The 21,856-nt window shown below is 35.6% G+C and overlaps 1 protein-coding gene across 1 annotated transcript; it reads left to right on the top strand.

The window, feature by feature from the left end:
- Positions 1-314: 314 nt before the first annotated feature.
- LOC102229698 (peptidyl-prolyl cis-trans isomerase FKBP5-like) lies at positions 315-18,822 on the top strand. Its single transcript, XM_005810438.3, has 11 exons — positions 315-672; positions 8,605-8,738; positions 8,859-9,003; positions 9,327-9,469; positions 10,786-10,900; positions 10,985-11,141; positions 13,259-13,349; positions 13,453-13,536; positions 13,621-13,806; positions 13,910-14,149; positions 14,971-18,822. The coding sequence occupies exons 2-11, from the start codon at positions 8,634-8,636 to the stop codon at positions 15,070-15,072; spliced, it is 1,368 nt and encodes a 455-aa protein (XP_005810495.1). The 5' UTR covers positions 315-672; positions 8,605-8,633; the 3' UTR covers positions 15,073-18,822.
- The last annotated feature ends 3,034 nt before the right edge of the window (positions 18,823-21,856 follow it).

The following is a 21,856-nucleotide window of genomic DNA, read 5'->3' as shown; positions in this document are numbered from 1 at the left end:
GAGAGAGAGAGAGAGAGAGAGAGAGAGAGAGAGGACAGTCTGCTGCGGAACAGGCTGTTCCCGGCCTGGCACGGAACGGGTTACAGGTCAGGGTGTCTATTGGAACACAGTGTTCTCATCAGCAGCGGCAGCGGTACAGCTACAGTACAGCCGGAACATTGTGTTACTTTGTGGCTGCTTTCCAAGACCTGCCCGTAATTTTACACTAAACACCCTCCCACAACTCTACACGTTTCTGCCCCCCCCCCCCCCCCCCCCCACCTACCCTACCACACACTTTTTTTTCTGCCCCCCCCTCCAACCTCCTCTCTATCGCTCTCTCTCTCTGTCAATTTCTGACTCCGTGCGTCTCTATGTGTCTATAGTGTCTCCACAGTGTCATTTTGAAGTCAGACAGAGCTGCGTGTGGGGACTACACCGACACAGCCAGTCACCATCAAGTGAGGACAGGAAAAAGAAAGAAAGAAAAAAGGGGAGAGTGGGGTAAAAGACAGAAAAGAGCGCTACCTAAAAACCACATGGGCAGAACACTTAGTACCCAGCTGGATTTAAGATAAGAAGAAGAAGCGCAGACTTGAATTAATAGAGGGAGAAGACGCGTTCAACTGCAGCGACCGGGAACATTTTTATACGTATTATATACACACAAAAAAAGGCGGATCACCAGATAATGTAAGTGCATTTTTTTCTATTTATTAACTCTGTTGCAGGAAAAACTTGGATCAAGAAGTTGATTTCAAGCCTACCGGCTTTTCTGATTCACGACTGGCAGTGAATGGACACTTGTTATGCGCAACGATTTTATTTCAAAAACACGCAAATAATAATAAAAAAAGTGAGACAAATTTGGTTAATTTTAGGGTTGATGCTAGATTGTTATTTTTTTTTCTGCATGGGTCTACGTTTGTGTGGGTCCCGGGGGAGGAGAAGGAGGATGAGAACATCCAGAATCCCGAGAAGGCTTAGATGTCTTTCTCATAAATTACAGGTTTCATGGCTACTTCTTAGAATTATAACATTAACTCCGGTACATTGTGTGCTTCATTTTTAAAGCCATGATGCTTATTACAGCGCAGATTGCAAGTTCACTGAGTAACTCTAAATTTATGGCTGTATTAGATTCAAACCAGGTGAAGAGGATAAAAGTAGACGCAGTTTTTTTTTTTTCACTATTTCTGTCTTTGAAAATAGGCTTATAGTTAATTGAGGTAATACAGATATATAATTATACAGTGTTTATGTCATTTTATTGGTTAAAACTTAAAAATTAAACTGAGAGGCATACTTGGTCATTAAAAAAAAAATCTTTCCACTGTTGCAACATTTCCAAAAAGTGACCTCTGTGAACTTGACTTTACAAAGCTTTCATGCTAAATTGTAACAGGTTGGAGCGAAAAAGGGAAACCAGACTCAGACCGTGCTTTGGGATGTTGGTGTACAGGTTTATCACACACATAGTGTCTCCACTTGTTTAGGTATGAATCAGCAGCTGAGTACGGATGTGAGACAGAATGTACAGATACACTGCGTGTGTCTCTGGATGTGCTCTTTGGCTCATTGTGTTCTCTTCCCGCATTCCTCCGCAGGGTATCTTAGTTTTTTGGTACATGAAGTCTATACTTGCCATCTTATCTGTATCGTAGCCATATTCACACCCTGTTTATTTTAGTGTCTCACACTTTGATAATACAGCAGATGGAAACCATAGCAGACGAAAAGATCAAAATGGGTGAAATTGGAAACTTTTACTCATGCTGTGTGAAATGTCAGTTATTTAGAGTTGTTGTAGTTGTTTTCTGGTTCAGATTATGCACCGGGATAGCCAAAATGTGAATGTACACCCTCAGTTTGACAATTTTAAATAGGATGTTTTTGCACCCCCCCAAAAAAAGATTTGAAGCTGGATCGTACGTGAGGGGGTCTTCGATTGGTGAACGCTGTCAGGCTTTGCCAGCGGGAACTGTGAATAGAAGGAACATTGTGTTCAGACACAAACACACACACAAAGACTGACGCATGCATAAGTTACATCTAAGATGAAATCTATAAAATTTGTAAGGCCATAAAGGGGCTTTGTGGCTGATGGAGGGAACATTTTGTACTATTCTTGCAGATAAACACTTTATTTCTAAGAGAGGCAGAAAAAGTCAAGGAGCAGAGTGACAGGATGCAAGTCATTCAGGTCTTCATAATTTTGATATGTGGGTTGAGGTGTGCAGAACTTGCAATGGCCAATTTATAAGAATCATTTCAAATTTTGACCTGTGTTCAGAAAGACAATCTTGTTGCTGGCTCATCCAGCTGAGGCTTAATGTTTATATAATAAAATTAATTCAAATTATTCATTATGAAGGCAATCCCTGCAACAAAATGTTTTTTTAGAGAGTTGTAAATCAAATGAGATTCAGAAAATTGATGCAGCTAATTAAAGCTGCTGTTAAAGTCACCTTGCAAATGTTTGCTGACTGCTGAATTGCAGTCAAAGCGTAGGCCATCCTCTTCAATGTTACCACCTGCTTTTATAGCCAAGATTTTTACTTGCTTCGGAAAACTAGATCTGAATTGTAAGTGTTTAATCAGTGGAAACAGAGAAGCAATTTCCCCTAATCTGTCTTAACTTGAACAAAATTGAAAAAGTCATGATTTTTTTCCCCCACTGAGAAGATATAATCTCTTATCTTGCAATTTGTCTAATGAGCAGAATATTTAGCATTTCTATAGGAGTCATTTTTTACACGTTTAAAACAAAAATTCTTTTGTTGTATTCAGAATATCTGAAAAAAGGGTTTTTGTCCAGTTTTAGGTCAAATATATGCTTTCCGACTTATTCCTCCACGACCTTTATGTTTTCTTGTATCAGATAATTGGCCAGAACAGACTCCTGATGTTGCAATCAAAAAATCTAAACTAATTATTGTAATGGCAGCAAAAAAAAGGAAAAGATGTCACTACCTAATGAGACAAAAATACTCTTTCTTCTGTCAGATGTAGAGTATCTCATTGTGAAAATAACCTTTTTTGTTACTTCCCAAATGTTGTCAAAATCTAGAAGCGTTAATATCTCAGCTGCTGCCTGTGAAAGCATATTGGCAACCACCCTGCTTGACAACATGCTTTAAACATGACTGTTCTTTTTCCATTGTACTTTCACCATATCAGAATAATTCCATCAAAGAGGACTTAGTTGTTGGGATTGATTTGGGAAAGTGGAACATAATTGCCGATGAGATGAAAGAGTCAGCATGCAGCAGCTTTAACAGCAACGTGTCATTACAGCTTTTATGGGCTTGGCAAACTTCTGTTTTCTCTTCTCCCCTCCACATGGATGTCTGTGATGTTGGCAACAGACCTGTCTGTTGGGCTACATACTGAACATTTTTTCGTACAGACCTGTTTCATCATCGACTGTTATGTCACTGCAAGTGTCAAATACTTCTGTAATTTTTGTTACCTCTGACTCCTGTGAAGCTTTACAGCTGGAGATGTTCTCATGATAATGCCAGTGTAAAGGTCAGATTTGTGTGATAAAATTCAAATTGTTTTGAAGTATGAAACCATTTTACTGGGGTGGCAGTGTGTTGATCAGAACAGAGCATCAGCATGTTTGTAAAATGCAAAGTTTTACATTTTCTATTTAATTAAACATGTTTGTTTGTCTAATCATAACCACAGTTTTTGTCAGTCAAAATGAGAATAGCTATTTGAAGCATTTAATCCAAAATTTTATTTTATTATGACTAAGGACGTCTGTAGTTTATCTATGAAGGTCTTTTGTCTTTCATTAGTTGGTGCTAAAAGTATTTCTAAAAATAATCCAATACTATTGTTATTCATTCTAACATCTTTGGAATACTCATTATCCTATAATAATACTACTAATAAAAATTCTGCTGTAGTGTTGTTACTAAAATGTGTTTGAAATTTATTCTGGCATGAGCTTGGATAAAATGTTGGTAGTATTCAGATTTATAAACACAAGTAGCAATACTGAGGTAGGACAATAAATTCAAACACTCGAATCAAATTTCCTTCCTGTGAGTAAATTTAGACCCATCGTTCTATGCAATAAATTCTAGCAACTTAAAAACACTTCAGCTGCATTCTCAAAACCAAAAATTCACAGCAATGGCATCCAGTAAACACTTACAGCACTTGACTAATAGCCAGAGGGACTTTAATAATTGCGTCTGTCGTTCAACAAGCAACATCCACAACAAAAATGTTACCACCAGCACAACTACCAGCCTATACAGTTGCAATATGGATGCAACAATAAAACTATCCAATAGACTCCCACAACCAGTAAACCTCAATAGATTTTCAAACCATTAGTTTTCTAACTTTTTGTCTCTTCTTGTTGTGCTGCACCACTAACAATATCTGGAATGTAAACAGGAACAGCTCATCTTATTCCTGGTATAGCAGCTAGCTGGAAACAAAACCCCCGAAAACAGCTGTTGTTATTGTAGATATACTTTTTTTTTTTTTTAAGTAAGATACTTTATAGGTTTTAGTAATTATGTTATGTCTATTCCGGTTTTAGCAAAATGCGTTTGATATTTCTTGTAGTGTTATTTAGTGTATAAATACAATTGCCACTATAAAAGTATGGGAACAGATACACACAGGAAATTAACTCAGTGTCTGTAAGTAAATTTGAACTGATGCTCAATGCAACAAAAACATGTTTTACCTCCCAACACCTATAGAGGGCAGATAATTGAAGTCACTGACACCAATTGAACATGTATAAGGCTCAGTTTTGCCAACTTAGATGCTCTGTTGTTACGTTCAGTAAGTTTTCTACTGGCTCCTTTTCAAAAAAGCGAGTCCCTCGCAGCTTCAGTCAGAGCTGCTACCTTTGGGTCCTGACTGCTAATAAATCATGTATGTGTGAAGTTGCCACTGACTGAGCCTCCCTACAGCCAGCCAGGATGCACACATAACATCTTGTTTGTCTAGAAAAAAAATGATCACTAAGATAAAAAGATGCATTTCTAATTTTGGTTCATTCAGATTGTTGTTGCAGATTGTATGCCAAAAAAGGTAACCATAATGTTGTACTGTGACCTTTGTTATTTCCTAAATGAACCACAAGGCCAAAAGCAAAACTAGAATTTGCAAACTTAACTAAAGAAACAAAAACTCAAAAATATGTGTAAGAGCTAAAACAAAAGTTCATTTGTGGTTCTACATAAATGTAGTTTTGCTTTACTAATTTATTGATACTCTTACAATGTTATTGATTTCTCTGTAGTCCCTCTGTCATGGAGGAAAGTAAGTTTTTGAACACTGTCGTATTATAAAATGCTAATTATATTGTACAAACATGGTAATATAGTGTATTGACTTGATAGTTATATTGTGTGATTGTGATAATTTCATCCAGATGGTGGATGGCGGTGGTTTCCTTTTATGCTGCATTGAAAGCGAGACTCAACAGTAGGTAGAAGTTTGAACACCAGGTTAATCTGGGATACATGTGGAGAGGATTGAATGACTAAAAATATAGATAGCCCTTTGTTTAGATTCCTACGTAAACAATGACATCTATGCCTCATGAAATTAGGTAGAGGATTTACATAAAAGTGTCTCGTCAGCCGCCTACTTTGCCTTCGTTCCACGCTGATAGGGTCCATAAATTTTAACAAATGTCTTATTGTACTCACAACATCTCCATATTGAAAACATTCAAGATAGTGGAACTGATGCCTCCCATAACTCTCCACCTGGTCAATGAGGAGGGCTGCCATATCTAGAGGATTGGTCAGATTGTTTCTTCTGTGCAGGCCCATTCTGTTTAGAATCCTTATTGTACTTACAATAACTTCAACAACAATGTACAGCAGCATCAGTTTCTCTCCATGTCTTAGACCAAATAGCAAAATTTGTAGTAAAACTAAAATTTGACTAACTTGGCTTTTACACTAGTCTTCATAATGGATGCAGTAAAAACATACTGTAAACACCTTCTAGATAAAATTATTATCAAGTAGGGTTTGATAATGTGTTTATGCAAGATAATTATCACGTCTGTACAATATATTGTCATGTTTGCTCAATATATTAAAATGTTTATACAATATAATTATCATGTAACAATGCAGTAGTGTTTAAAAAAATATGCTTCCATAGCACTCTGTTATACCTTTATGGAAATGGTAATATAAGCATCAACTAATGTCATTGAGTGACTTTTAGGACTAAACGTTATATACTGAAAACCAGGGTTGTTAAACTCATTTTCATTTCAGAACTCAAGATCATGAATGTCCTCAAAGGGCCGGTTGTAGCAGATTGTATTGATAAAACACCTTTTCATACTGAAGTAATTTAGCATAATACAAACAACATCTGAATTGATTTGAATAATAAAATAACATCTAATCATACAAATGTTTTTTTGAACTTCTATTTCTGTGGCCTTCTAGAGTCTTATAGCTATGGCCGCATCACTAGATCACGTGGACACAAAAAATATAAAAGCCCTGCGCAGAGTGAGAGTTCATTGACTGAGGATAAATCTGAAAACTAAAGACTAGAGAATACATTTTTAGTGTCCTTATTTTTATTTTTACTATTAGATTAAATAACATTTCAGATTTTTTTTTGTAAATGGATTCCCAGATGACTTAAAAAGTGAGAGACAATTATTAAAGGTAAATTTTCTAAGCTACAGAACAGTAGTCATTAAAGATGCACCAGTACAAAAATGAGGGCTAGTATGAAAATCTGACACTAATACTGCTGGTATGGCAGTATTTACCAATACTTAATGATATCATAATATTTCCCTACACTTTCAACACCATTTAAAAGCAGCCACACCACCTACATTGCTTCTCTGCCTCTTTTAAACACTCGATAATTGTTCATAAATTTCACTGAACAAATACCACATGGCCAAGCCATGTTGGTTGTGGTACTTTCTGTTTAAAAACTGCATAAAAATACCAATGTTGATTGTTTCATTGAAGTGTTTCAGGACTGGTACAAGTGTCCTCTTTTTTGGAAATCAAAATATGGTGACCCTCTTGTACATAAACAGTAACAAAGGGGGCTTTGGTTTAATCTGTGTTGTTTTTGTTGCTGTTCTTTTCAATGCCATTGCTAGAGCTAACTGTGATTTTCTTTGCAAATAAAGCATTGTTTGGTTTTGCTTGTAAAATAGCTATGCTCTTTAACCACAATAAGGCAAGTGCGTTAGTGGGTCTCCATAATCATGGCGCTCTCTTCGCACATGCCCATACAGACTTTCTTTGCCAATGTTTTTTTTTTTTCTTATTTTTTCCTCCATTTTATTTTTGGCAAATCAGTCAAATGTTCCTTTAAGTTGAAACAAATTCACTTCAATCTATTCAAAATGTATATAAAATATTGTCCTACTCTGTTTTTTTAGCACCTCCGTGTGCAAAGAGTGTGAATGCAGTGAAGTCCCGAAGGCCTTCACTGCATTCACAGTGAAGGCCTTCACTGTGAATGCATGCTAATGTTATTGAATGCTAATAGAAACATTGCTATATGACCCTGTGGCATAATTTAGCTGAAGTACTGTATATCTGTAACTATTTTGCTATTTTGTGAATAGTTCTGTTGTGTTACCAAAACAGTCAAGAACATAACTGAAAAGATCATATTTGAAATATACCACAGCATTTAATTAAGAATGCTTAATTAAATCATTCTTAATGTTATTTAGCTGTTAAAATAACATCTAATCATACACGTTTTTTTGAACTTCTATTTCTGTGGCCTTCTAGAGTCTTATAGCTATGGCCGCATCACTAGATCACATGGACACAAAAAATATAAAAACAGTCAAGAACGTAACTGAAAAGATCATATTTGAAATATAGCACAGCATTTAATTAAGAAAATCAAAACCTCAAATTTTGAAGAGGTATATTATGAGCGTATTGATCCATTTCAGGAATATCTGAGCTTTGTTTTTCTTTTTGAGACGGCACAGCTTTATGAGCACAGAGTGTGAGCGTGTGGCTAAGCCCACGCTTTCCCTGCGTGTTTAAGGCTCTCAGAGAGAAGACGTCACTAATAATGAAGAGGTTTTTAGAAAAATACACTGTACAAACGTTTGAATGCCACTCTGCTGTGTTGCATGCGTAGTTGTGGTGCTTGTGCAATACCCTGACATTATTTAGAGAGAGTCAAAGAGCACAATGCCAAATAACGTAATTTGTGAGGGAACACGGCTGAGTGAAGAAAGCGACATGCACAGAGTTATGGTTATGTAATGACCTAATCTGTGTGGGGATCAGACAAGGTGTATTACAGTGGTGCTCCTCATATAGCTGTTAATGAGGCATTTTTCAGCAAAGCTATTAAAATGACTCCAGCTCAATGCATAGCTTCAGAACACATGTCCTTAAAACGTTCAGGTTATATAATGTGAAGATGAAAGTTGTTCATTCGGGCTTGATTACGTGTCGCATTTTATTCGTGGTTTTATTCATGGTTCAGGCCATACTGTTGCAAAAAGGAGTTACATAATGTTTGATTTTCCATAAGCAAAGCTAAAAACATAGAAGAATCAGCAGAGATCAGACTGCTAACTAGTGCTTGTGTGTTTCTTTGCATCTTTTGCAGTGTTATTGTGTGATGCCCTTAAAGCAGCAATGACCACAGATCAGTTTTTGCCCATGGATGAAAAGTCAGCAACAGCTGTCTTTGCTGCGAATGGTATTGACGTAACACCAAGAAAAGATCAGGGAGTTTTCAAGGTGCGCATTATCTTTGCTTACATTTTGTGCATATTGTTTTCAACTTCCTTTGACTTTTACAGCTGCTGCTCCTTTAGATGTTGTTTAATGGAAAATTCTTTTTCCGTCCTTTTTTTTCAGGTTGTGAAGCGTCAGGGACTCGATGGGGACCGGCCAATGATTGGGGACAAAGTGACCGTACACTACACTGGAAAACTGCTTACTGGGAAGAAATTTGATTGCAGCTGGGAACGGAAGGAGCCTTTTTGCTTTAATGTAGGAAAAGGTAGCTGCCATCGGTCATTTCTGTGAAACTTCCTAAGTCCTTTGTGCTATATTTTACTTTAAATAGTAATTAGCAGAAATGCAAAAGTACTTAGTGACAGACCTACTTTTTTAATATCTGATGGAAATACCGGTATATAATTTTTTACTTAAACAAATACCAGAGAAGCATTTCCTTGTTTCCAGTCTAGCTTTTATGCAAATATAAACTAATACTCTCTGGAAGTAGCGTCATGTTTCACAGCAAATGTATTCATAGTGAACCACATTTTTAATTTCTTTGTACATTTTTAATGACTTTTCTGAATCTTTATCCTCTCACAGGACAAGTCCTGAAAGCATGGGACATTGGTGTGTTGTCCATGCAGAGAGGAGAGGTGTGCACCCTGCTCTGTAAACCAGATTATGCCTACGGACCGACTGGAAATCCAGACAAAATTCCTCCCAACTCTTTAGTAGTATTTGAGGTAGGTGTGCCCTGTTGCTGCAGCCTTAGAATAATTATAAGTCAGTTTAAGGAACTCTTCTAATGTGGAAGCATATCTTTTGTGTCTAAACCCTGAGTTTGCTGATTATAAAATTAACAAGTGTATCTATTTTAATGCCTTATTGGCCAAACAGCTGCCTTGTCTAAGCTTCACATGTTCTTTAAAGAGCTTTAAAGACACATTCTGATGTTTTAATTAACTGAAGGTATTGAACATTTCAAAGGGAATGTAATTTTGCTTAACATTTCCAAACTTCATATCAGGCATTTTTGTACTATTCTTCTCAATAACACACATATATGTTATGTTACATTTAGAGGAAAGTAGGGGAAGAACACCACCACAACTGTTAACTATGTGGGGGCGGCAGCGTCGCGTTATGTAGGAGTTTTGCAGCAGGATAGACTTGTGCACTTTCGAAAACAGATGGCATCATGAGGATAGAACATTGTATGGAAATATTGAAACATGGACAATGACACTAGTGGCTTGGAGATAACTAAATAAATTTAGTTTGGAGTGCTAATCACAAAGCCATGATGTACTGTAAGTGTCCGTGTGTGTGTGTGTGTTTTTGAGCAAGGTTGCCTGCAAAACTTTCTAAATTAGAGTAGCTCTGTCTGGAAGAAAATGACAAAATTTCATCAAATTAATGTGAGACATTTATGGCAGGAAATTTTAAACATTTTACATGAATAATACAGTTTAAAAGGCAATTCCACTAAAACGTGGAAAATATATGTAAACTTTTGATTTTTCAGTAGCTAAAAAGATATTCTTTTATTACTGTGCCAAATTAGTGCATAAACCCAATGAAATGTAATTTCTGAAATTACATTGAAATGTAATTTTTGAAATTACATTTCATTAAAAAAAAGAGTGGTAACTTGTGGACTAAAAACCAATCATCAAGTTCACAGTCACACAGTCACTGGTTACTGTTATTGTCAGTAACCAGTCATTTACAAATCCCACAGGCGCCACCTGTTTACTTTTACAAAGCTAGATAAAACTTCATTACTGTTTAATACTGTTCAAAGTATTCAAAATAACATACCATTGCAAAACAGACTTGTGATAAGTTTACCATTAATTTCATGTTGTCTCTGGCAGACAGTTTTATCCCATTTTGTTTTAATGTTACCTGTTTTATTTAAGTTCTCTCTTTTCTCTCCTCCTACATTCACTAAAATGCTAAGTTTTACAGAGATGCGATGTCATGCTCTACCTTACATTATCTTATTTGAGAGAAATGGTGAGAAGAATTTCTTTCTTCTTTTTTTTTTTTACAACAGATGGAGCTGCTTAACTTTGAAGGAGAGATACTTACAGCTGATGGCGGCATTATGAGGAGAATAAAGGTCAAAGGGGAAGGTTACAGTAATCCTAACGATGGAGCGAGCGTCGATGGTAACCTCAACATTTGTTTTAGAGGTCAATACCTTTACGATTAAATTATATTGCCGGAGGTTAAGTGTGTCATGTTTCGCACAGTGCACCTGGAGGGACGCTGTGGGGACCGGTTGTTTGACTGCAGGGACGTTGGCTTTATTGTTGGTCAAGGTGAAGACAAAGGCATTCCTCTGGGGGTGGACCGAGCGATGGACAAGATGCAGAGAGGAGAATGCTGTTTACTTTACCTTAAACCAAAGTAAGTTTCTCACAGAGCTTTAAAGCATGCAAAATGTGTCACTGCTTCCTCTGCGATTTTCTAATGAGAGTGATTCTTGAATGTTTTATTCTGCTGACTGTAAGTTTACAATAACTAACTACAAAGTCGACCAAAATTAAACAAAAATGTGTAATATATATAAATGTCTATATTCCAAAAAATGATTGAATCAAAACAAATACAGTGGCTTGTTAAATTATTCATACTCCTTGAATATTTTCGCTTTTTAACTTGTTACAAACAAAGACTTCAATGTAGCTTTTGAAATGAAAGGAATCGTTTTTGGAGCACACCTGTATTTGGGTCAAAATTTTGTGGAATCACAAATCTTTCTTCCATCTTGACCCCTCTGGAAGCAAAGCACCGACACAGCATGAGCTGCCACTGCCGTATTTCACTGTAGGGATGGTGTGTTTAAGTGTTACTTTTCTGCAACACAAAGAAAAGTAACACAAAGCTTGTTGGCCAAGAAGCTCTCTGAAGTCCTCTGAAAGAACATTTTATTTTTGATTTATTGATGTAAATGGGGATAGATTTCTGATTTTCAAACCTTTTTATTTTATAAAAAAAGATTTAAACAATGTACAAATTTTGTTCCTCTCACTATTATGCCCTGCTTTGCCTTGTTAGAAATTGCAAATGGTATGAAAACCTTTGTAGGGTATTATATTGAGAAACTGACATAATCTTTCTGCTTTATGTGCAGAAAAATGTATTTATAGTGTGCATGTAACATTTCCAACCTTCTTCAACACTTTTTTTTATTCTTTATGAGTTGCTTTGTTGACAGAGATTATGGATTTTTTGTCACAATGCAGAGATCATAGGCATTAAATATTCCTATAGCAAGATATCAACTGTGTAGGAAAATGTGCTATGCGACTTTTTAAGGATTGTTAGATTTGTTAGTTAAATTGCTTAAACATTATACATCATAAGTGAAAAATCTAGTTTTTCAAATTGTGTGTATTTTGTGCTAAAACAGCCGAAATTCATAATTTTTCTAAGAAAACATGAATAAAGAGTACATCACTGCTCAGACAATGGCTAATGTCACGTCACATTAGCAATCGTTGGCGCAAATGTAAAACTCTTTTAGAGAAACTGAAAACAGACTAAGTACTTTTAAAAAAAAAAATCAATTTACTCACAGTGGCCATTTGTCTTCTTTCTGCTAAAGCATGAGAAATGAGGTATTAGAAATATGTAGCAAAAATGTTTTGCACTCACACAGTAGATAACCTTGAGAGTCAAGGCACTGCCATAGTTTCAAGTGCAACAAGTGCAACAAGTGCTTCTCAGGCTCAGATCATTAAAGACTGGAAAGTTTTGTTCATGCATGAATCAGAGCTGTACTTTCTGGCTCTTGTCCTTCGTCAGAGACTCCATGTAAATTTGCAGATTTATTGTGTTGATTTGCAGCAGTCTGTTCTTTGTTTAACTTATATATGTATGCATTTTTCCATCCTTTACGTTACTAGAAGCCTTTTGAAGTTAAGCTTAATCATTTGGTTTGTAACAAATGAAATAGACGATCTAGAATGTGCTTCATATTGAAATCCTTTGGTTGCCTCAAAATGCAATGATGTTAACTTTCACAAAGTCTTGTTAGGCTGTGTGCTATCATTATTAACCTTCTGTGATTAGTTCCTAAACAGGATGTTTGGTCATGCTGGTTTACTATCAAATTTAATTGAAGGTTGGTATGATATGTGGTTTTTGCCAGCCACAGAAAATTAGGCATTTTCTGTAGCTGGCAAAAGCAGACCTTGACATGTTGCAACTTTACAGCCACAAATGTCTTTTATTGGGATTTTGGCTACTTTTACGCACATAATTCACACTCCTTTACTCCAATGCACCTAAATAAAATCCAGGGCTGATAAGGAATTGAAACTCCTTATATGTATCTGTTGAGAGAATATCTAGGTGGTTTGAAAACATTAAATATCTTTAGAAATTGAGAAGTAGAGGCTTAATATGGCAAAATGTGCAAAAAGCCGAGTATCACTAATTCATCATAGTTACCATTTGGGCCATTAATGATTATTGTTCTGCTTAATTATTAAATTTGTGTGGCTTTGATTCATTTACAGGTATGGGTTTGGTAATGAAGGCAAACCAGAGTACAAAGTTGGACCAGATAAAGACATTGTGTATGAAGTTACTCTAAAAAACTTTAAAAGGGTGAGTGACAGTTTTTACTTTTGGTAATTTTATGAATAAAATGCAGAAATGTTGCTTTCAGAAAAATATATCTTATTACAATAATAATAATTTCTCTCATCAGGCTAAAGAATCCTGGGAAATGGACTTGAATGAAAAGCTGGATCTCGTCTCTGGAGTGAAAACTAAAGGGAATCAGTATTTTAAGGTATAGTTTTCAATGCTGGTGTTTCCCATTAAAGTGCTCTAGTTATGTATCTGTTCAGAACTGATCCGTATTTTTCATCGGTAGGCGGGACGGCACCACCAGGCAGTCATCCAGTACCAGCGGATCATTTCCTGGCTGGAGTTGGAGTGTGGTACTGGGATGGAGCAGCATAAGAAGATACAAGACTACGTTTTAACAGCTCACCTCAATTTAGCACTATGCTTCCTTCGGCTAAAAGAGTTCTCTCAAGCAGTGGACAACTGTAATAAGGTGAGCTGCGTTACCCGGATGGCAGTGCACGTCTATACCCCTCCGGCTATGTTTACCTGCTGTTGCATGTTAATGTTTCTCCGTGTGCCTGTGTTTGTGCAAGGTAATTGAGCACGATGAGAGCAACGAGAAGGCTCTGTATCGCCGAGGGGAAGCACGGCTTCTCCGCAACGAGTACAGCCTGGCCATGGCAGACTTTCAGAAGGTCCTGGAAGTCAACCCCTTGAATCGTGCTGCTCGCGCTCAGCTTTCCAGCTGCCAAAGCAAAATGAAGGAACATCAAGAGCAGGAAAAGAAGATCTACGCCAACATGTTCCAGAAATTTGCGGAGAGGGACTCCAAGGTCTGTAAACTGTCCATTCTTGGCTAAATATAGTTTAGGAATCATGATGAGGCGCATTTTTCCCTTTTTACCCTCCTGAAAAGGCACTGAAAATTAATAAGTTCATGTAGTTAAGTAGTGCCGTAATGTAGCTTTAAAATACTTTCATAAACTAGTGTACTGAGAAAGGAACTTACTTTTTGATGTTTGTAAGACTTTTAAATAATAGTTCTTATTTAACTGTTCATAAAATGAGAGTTAACTGCATAAATAAACATATTTTCTGATATGTGCTAGATTTTTAAAATAGTGACCACAACACAATACATATATTTTCTCAAAAATTACATAAATAATCCTACCTAATTTTGCATATTCCTTGGCATAAAATTTGTTAAACAGCCAGATAGAAATCATTTCAAAACATTTATAAAAATGTGTTAAATTTTACAGTGTATGAGATTCTCCCTTTTCTATTCTGAGATTAATCCGAAACATCTGTTTCAACCTGAAACGTTTATTTATTTAGTTCCTTGAAGGAATAAATCATATATTGTTCTGACACATCCTGCCTGTACGTCTTCAGTGTTATACTGACCTCTAGTGGTGAAACATCCCATGGTGATTCCTGACTCTGTAGAAAAACACACAAGTACTCGAACAAGAAAAGAAAGAAACTGTTCAAAAAAACGTCTGATAAACATTGGAAACTTTAAAGTGCTTTGTACAGTTTTCTTTTAGATGATCGTTTTTTATGTACAATCAGTGTTTCAAGTATCAGCCTTACCTCTGGCAGTGGTTTCTTCTGCATGCTCATGTTAAATCCCATTTCCTCCAAACAGACTGGGAGAACGAAGAGGAGAAAGGATGAGAGCATGCGGAGCGGCATGAACGGCGAAGTGGGCATTAAACGAAGGCGACGAAGTCAGGACTGCCCATCATAGCAGGAACATTTGAAAAAGGGAGAGGAGACAGCCTCCTATCTCCAGGGAGCAGAGGCGGTGAAAAAGCTGAATAAAAGCCTCTAATCCGCACCTCTTCAACCCAAAATCCAGCGGGACCATTCCTGCATATAAAGCAGAGAGTGAGCTGAACAGCATTTATTTGTCACGTGTACTGTTGGACAGCCTGAACGTTCCTCCCTGTAGGGACAGTACTACAAATATCACAGAGTGAATATTGATATGAACACTTTTTTGTCCAGTCTGTTATTAGAAAAAACAGTACTTTCATTTCTTCTTCTTCTTCAAAAAAACAAACAAACAAAAAAACCACAAGAATCCACCCCTTTTTTAAAAGTCATTTGGCCACTGTGCTGAGATGTGCCTCCATAGTGTGTTTCCAAGACCAGTCTTGCTGGTTTTCAGGCTTCTGACTTGGTATTAGGCCTTTTTAGGGCAGCTGCATGCGTGTATCATGTTTGGGATTCAGACTTGAAGCGTCGCAAAATTTTAAATGTGCAATATGAACTTTGGATGAAAGAAAGGCAGAACCTGTTATCTCAGTCGTGTTTAAAAAAAAAAAAACACAATAAATTATGTTTCACCCAACGACCTAGGTTAAGCTTGGGTTAAACGTGGATAAATAATAGGGACAGCTCATTTTTAGACAATAAAGATTTTAGAAATTACAGATCAAAATTAAAAAAAAAGCACAAACAGATGCCAAAATGGTCCGAAAACGAAGATCTGTATTTTTAAGGCGTGGCAAATTCCTGATTGACATTTGTCTGTAGATATTTTTTAAAATGTGTCAACAGCTGAAAAGGAGTGAAAATTGAGCACTTTGTTTTCCTAAACTTGTTTTGACAATGATAATGCACTAAAATTTATATGTCCATGATAATATCTTTTTATTTTTTTAATTTTATATACTTCACCTATCAGAAAGTATTACACAAAAGCCAAGTCTGGTACTGTGATAAGTTCAACTAAATGAGGACAAACTTCTGTGCGAGGTTTAATGAAAGGCACTTATTACATTTTAAGCCACTTGCAGCTGCAAATCTGTTAGTCTGATGAAAACAACAAAATACAGAATAGAAGTGTATTCTCTAAAACTTTAACATCATTTTAAAGTTTATTTCAGTAATTTAGTTTAGAAATTGAAAGTCAAAGAGATTCATAACACAGAATGGTGTATGTAAAGTGTTTGTCACTGGATTTAAAGATCACAGATTACGTTGATGAAAACCCAACATCTTCATCAAAATATTAGAAAATTACATTAGATCAATGGAAAAATATTTTCTACGCGGAAAATATGGGACTATCAATCAATCAATCAATCGAATTTTTAGTCAGACCTCTTTTCGCACAGTGAAATTTAACTCAAAGTCCTAAAAGGTATGTGTATGTACTTTACAGTGTACAGTATACAAAAAGTCCCAGTCAGGGCTCCTTTAGCATGAAGCCATCATGGTACAGAGGAGATCAGCCTGTGGCTCTGAGGTACTGAAGAAGACCGGCCATCGGCTTATGCGTTATTGGGTGTGTCTCATCTTCTTCTTGACATACCTCCATATTTTCTGTCCAGCCTATTCAAGCACAGCGATGCCACTGTCAAATAAGTATTGGCCATTTGGCATGGTGCACAGGTGCCAAGTTCGGCTGAAAAATGACATCAGTGTCTCCTTAAAGCTTTTTAGCAGAAATAAACATGAAGTTCTTTGACTTTGGACTTGAGAATAAACTGTGGACCAAACACCAGCAGAAGACATGACTCCCAAATCCTCTTCACTCAGGACATTAAGCGACTTGGATTCTGTGCCTCTCTGCTCTTCATCCAGACTCTGGGACCTTGATATCCAAATGACATACTAAATTTACTCTTATTTAAATATATGACTTTGGACCACTGACAACTATCCAGTCTTTTTTCTTATTGCCCCAGATAAGATACTTCTGGCATCTGTGTTTCAGGAGTAGCTTGACATAATGAATGCAGTAGTTACAGCCCATTTCCTGGATATATTCTGTGTGTGGTGGCTTTTAAAACTTTGACTCCAGCCACTTCATGCTTTGTGAATACCCTTGTCTGGGGTTTCCTTGTGCACCTTTTGGCTGTTGCAGTTTTTCCTTCAGCTCCACTTTCTTTTCTTTTAATGTGCTTGGATACAGCAGACTGTGAGCAGCCAGCTTTTTTAGCTGTGATTTTCTGACCAACCCTCCTACTAAAGGGTGTCAATTATTATCTGATGGATGACTGTGGAGTTCACAGTTGTTTCATCAGTATTTAGGCCACAACATAACATTTCTCTAATAAAAATGATCTTTCTACTGACTTTATGTAATATTCTAAGTTTCTTATTAAGTTCTGATTTGCTTTAAGTCACAATCATCTCAATTAACAGAAATAAGTGCTTTAAATACAACACTGTGTGTTTAGTGATTGTAGACAATATATAATTTAAATTCTCTAGTTAAATTATTGAAGTAAATAAACTTTTGGATGATGTCATAGGTTTTTGAAATGCACCTGTGTGTTATGTTATTAGTGATGCAATGGTTTAGCACTTAGACCTCGCACAGCAGGAAGATTTATCCTGCAGGACGCCCAAAGCCTTTCTGTGAGACGTTTATTTCTTGTCATCAGTTCACTCCCACAGTCCAAAGATGTGCACATTAGGTTAATTGGTAAAACACAATTTAGTTTTAACTTTGTGTTTTGTGTCAGATAGAGTAGCTTGCAGTCCCATCTCCTTCAAACCTAAATTATTGTTTACACTCTGGAGCTTTAAATACATTTAAAGAGTTAAACTGAACCCGTGTCCTCTGTAAAAATGGCACAATGTGTTTGAAGGCTTATAGTAACGATAGAACCCGAAACAAAAGGACGTCACCTCTACCTTTGTATTTGGCTTCTTCTTCGTCTGTGTGGGAAACTTTGGAATCATCACAAATTTCTTTAATTTATTTTTCTAGTGATATGAATTATTATTTTTTTGCCTCAGCTCTGAAAATGTTTTTTCTTACTTCATACTCAATCCATTTCTTTTTAAAAACGAAAAAGAAAAAAAAAGTGTGTTAATGTTTGTGTAAAGGGCAATATTGCACTTTGGTGTCTGTCCAAACAACACTGTCATTTTTGTATGTCATGTCCAAATGTCTCTGGACAATAATATTGAGATGTTTTAGAAACATTTGGCTGGTTCAGAATGAAAACCTTAGCTGTCTTAAAGATTTTGCATAAAAAAAAAAACAAACAAAAAAAACACAGTGACAACATTGTGTTTGTGTGTCTGTATATATTATTGTATCTTGACAAGGTTTCTAAACAGCTTGTTGCTAAATGTTTTCAAGTGCTGCTGCCTCTAAATATTCAAATATTTTGTATAGTGAAAATGAGCATGAAGTACTTTTTCCTAGCCGTTTTAATTTGTAGACTAGGATTTACAGGCCATTTTACCAACTTGCAACTAAAAGTAAAATATTTCAGGCTTCTTTTTTGTCACCTTTTGGTTAATTTTAATCAAAGATTCTAGATGTGAAATAAATTTAAAAAAAAAACTGTAGAGAAAAAGCAGCTGGGTAAACTGCAGTGTGTCTGATGTGTGATTGGATTTATCAAAACTGTTGAGGCTTTTCTGTCACAAAATGTGTTTACATGTACTGAAATGATCATTGTCTTGTAAAGAAATGATCTATGTTTTGAATCGGCATTTATGCAAAAGAAATATTTTCTGACTAAATGTGTGTGTGACTCATGTCGTCTTTGCACATCCACGATCACCCGCACACGTCAGTAAAATAAACCAACTCTTTAAGAGAATAATCATCTGGTGGAACCACAGTCGCTCTTAAATATGTATAAGTCTCTGTTCAAATGTCAGGATTTTGTGATGTGAAATAGGAGACTTTGATCAATAATTTAAAAATGTTTTAATGTGACATTCACTCAAATTCAGTGGGAAAACAAGGGCATTTATTTCATTTATTTGAGTACAAAAGCAGCAAATATCCACACCCTTAAATTGCTACTCAGTTTAAACACCTGTTGATTCAAAATCAGCATTCAGTTTCCTGGTGTCCATAAATACCATCATTTATAGTGAATTTGATGAACGTGAAATAATATTTCACTGTCCCAGAAGGATTTTCCTGACATTTGCTTCCATTAGCTACAGTCGTACATCGCAGAGAGGCTACAAGTGACCAAAGTTAATTCATTGTGCAGAATTATCAATGAGGTAGAGAAAAGACATTTAGAAATAGATATCTTATGACGAGCTGTTGCCACCACCTGACTGATTTGGAGAACCTTTATAAAATGGAGTTTGGTAAATATTGCAAACTATGTGTGGGATACCAAAAAAAGTATGGATACTGAAATTTAATCAAAAGAACTTTAACAGCATATTAAAGATATGCATATTTACGGAACCAGGTTATTGTACCTATTTATGTACTACAGATGTGTTTTTAATTGAATTGTGGATAAATGCCACGTCACACGTAAAATACTTGTGAAATGATTCATCACGGCCTCATTGTTTTGCATCACTAAATTCTGGTGTTTTAACAGAACTTCACACCTCTGAGTGGCACTGTACCTCTATACTGTGTGGATCTATTGTATAGTAAAAAAAAAAACAACATAAAAATAAATGTCTGCATGTGTTTGATTTAAAATGACTATATGTAATTCAAATAGCATTTTTTGTTGCTCAACAAATAGTGCTATTGTTAGTTTATATAAAAACAGTAGATTAGAATTTAACTCCCCTCATAGGTACAAAAAAAATCTGTTTATAAAAATTTATTTTGCAGCGATTTTCTGTTTAGTTGTGATATCCATTAGATACGACATCCAGGGCATTTTATATCATTATCTTTTATCATTGGATTAAAGATTAAAACCTTTAATCAACATGATAACAAGTCGGAACAGTTTTCTCTCAATCTTCATTTTGATGACAAACGAAGTGTTTGCTTTATTTAACCACTACAGGGCAGTAGAACTACTTCTAGAAAGCAACATATGAAGAGTCACTACTTTACTTAGATTTAGTGCGTTTCATTTATCATTTTTTAATAAATACCTAATGTTAGCATATCTTTGATATGATAAAAATACAGTTTTGCTGTTCCAGCAGAAGGTTTGTCTTTTCTTCTTAGAGGAGTGAGTTACTGAAAGTTTGAAATCACTTTGAAACTTGAAAATGAAAAACTGTGATACTGGTGTTTTTTTTTTGTTTTTTTTTTAAAGAAATTTGGTCACTTTCTATCAGTTAAAGGAATAGTTCCGATTTTTCAAAGTGTGGTTTTATTAATCTGCTTTTGTTTAATTTTGCCTTATGTGTTTTTTTTATTCTGTTTGTTTAAGAATTTTTGTGATTTTCATCTGGAAAGGTGCTATATAAATAAAGCTTTACTTACTTAAGTTTTCCCCTGCTTTCAGTATCTTACCTGCAGCAGATAACTCGCTTACCAAAGAAAATTTATTGATTTAAAAGGAAGAACTCCAAAGACTAATTTACTTCTTGCAATGTACAACTCACAGAATACTAATTATAAAATATGAACTATATCTTTAATAGTCAGTGATGAACTACAAACAAAAGAGCCTGGAACTAGTGTTAAGCAGTCATTTATGACTTTATTAATATTTTTAAATATCAAACTTTGCTCAACAAAACTGGTAACAGATTAGTTTGAACAGTTCATGAATAATTCATTATCTATTTTTAATGCTGCCACAATTTCTGTCATAATCTGAGGTTCTGAATTGTTGTTACCAGTTAGTTTGTAGGAACAGAGAGGTCATAGGAAGACATCCTGAACAGCTTCAATGAAACCAATCACACACATTACACACAACAGCATCTGCACAATGCTTGCTCTTGATGCATTTCTCAGTATCATAAAACCATTAGTCAACAATACTGACACAAATTCTAGTGATACATGATAAAATCACACAAAAATAGCATAAACAATAACCTCCAAACAAGAATTTCCAAAGACTAGAGCTAAAAGTTAGATTATGGGGGAAAAAAGATGTCAAAAAATACATATATTTCATATACTAACAGTGATTTATAGTGTGAGAATCAACAGATTTGACCAATCATCACATTCAACTCAAAACTGACATTAACAACTCATCCACTCTGCGATCAGAGTGGCAGAGAGACAAAATCACAGTTGGTCTTTCTTTACATCGTCTTTAAAAGCAGCATCAGTAACAAATACTAGGTAGTTCATGATTATACATGCTAAAAAATTTTATGTTTATGTACTTCAATGCCACATTCCTCTTTAAAAATCTGTTACTGACTTTACATCTTATTGTATTTCTGTAGGACTAACCTATAGGCCACTTTGCAACATTACATTTATTTAAAAAAAATAGATTCTTTTGTCTCTGATCAGAAATCTCTGATTATCTTAGAAATATTAAAAAAGACACAGTCAGTTATGTTTGTAAACACAGAATTTGACTCAGAGACAATTTACGAGGCATTAACAGTTTAGTCCTTTGATGTCTTCGCTGCAAAAAGACTGAAAATCACTTGCAAGTCCATATGTGCATTAAACATGCTGCTCAACACAGAATACGTTCTACAAAAGGGGCAAGTAGTAGACATCAAAAATATATTGTTTTTACAAATGGACACACCTTCTACATTTTGTTGATTGCAAACACAACTTTAAGTTACAGCATATTTAACTAGTTTGTAGTTAATGATTGTAAAAGCATAAGAATGATTAGAATAATTCATTTGTA

This window comes from Xiphophorus maculatus, chromosome 20 (genome assembly GCF_002775205.1).
Source record: "Xiphophorus maculatus strain JP 163 A chromosome 20, X_maculatus-5.0-male, whole genome shotgun sequence".
Classification (NCBI taxonomy): Eukaryota; Metazoa; Chordata; class Actinopteri; order Cyprinodontiformes; family Poeciliidae; genus Xiphophorus; species Xiphophorus maculatus.
This window is presented reverse-complemented; position numbering and strand designations above follow the sequence as displayed.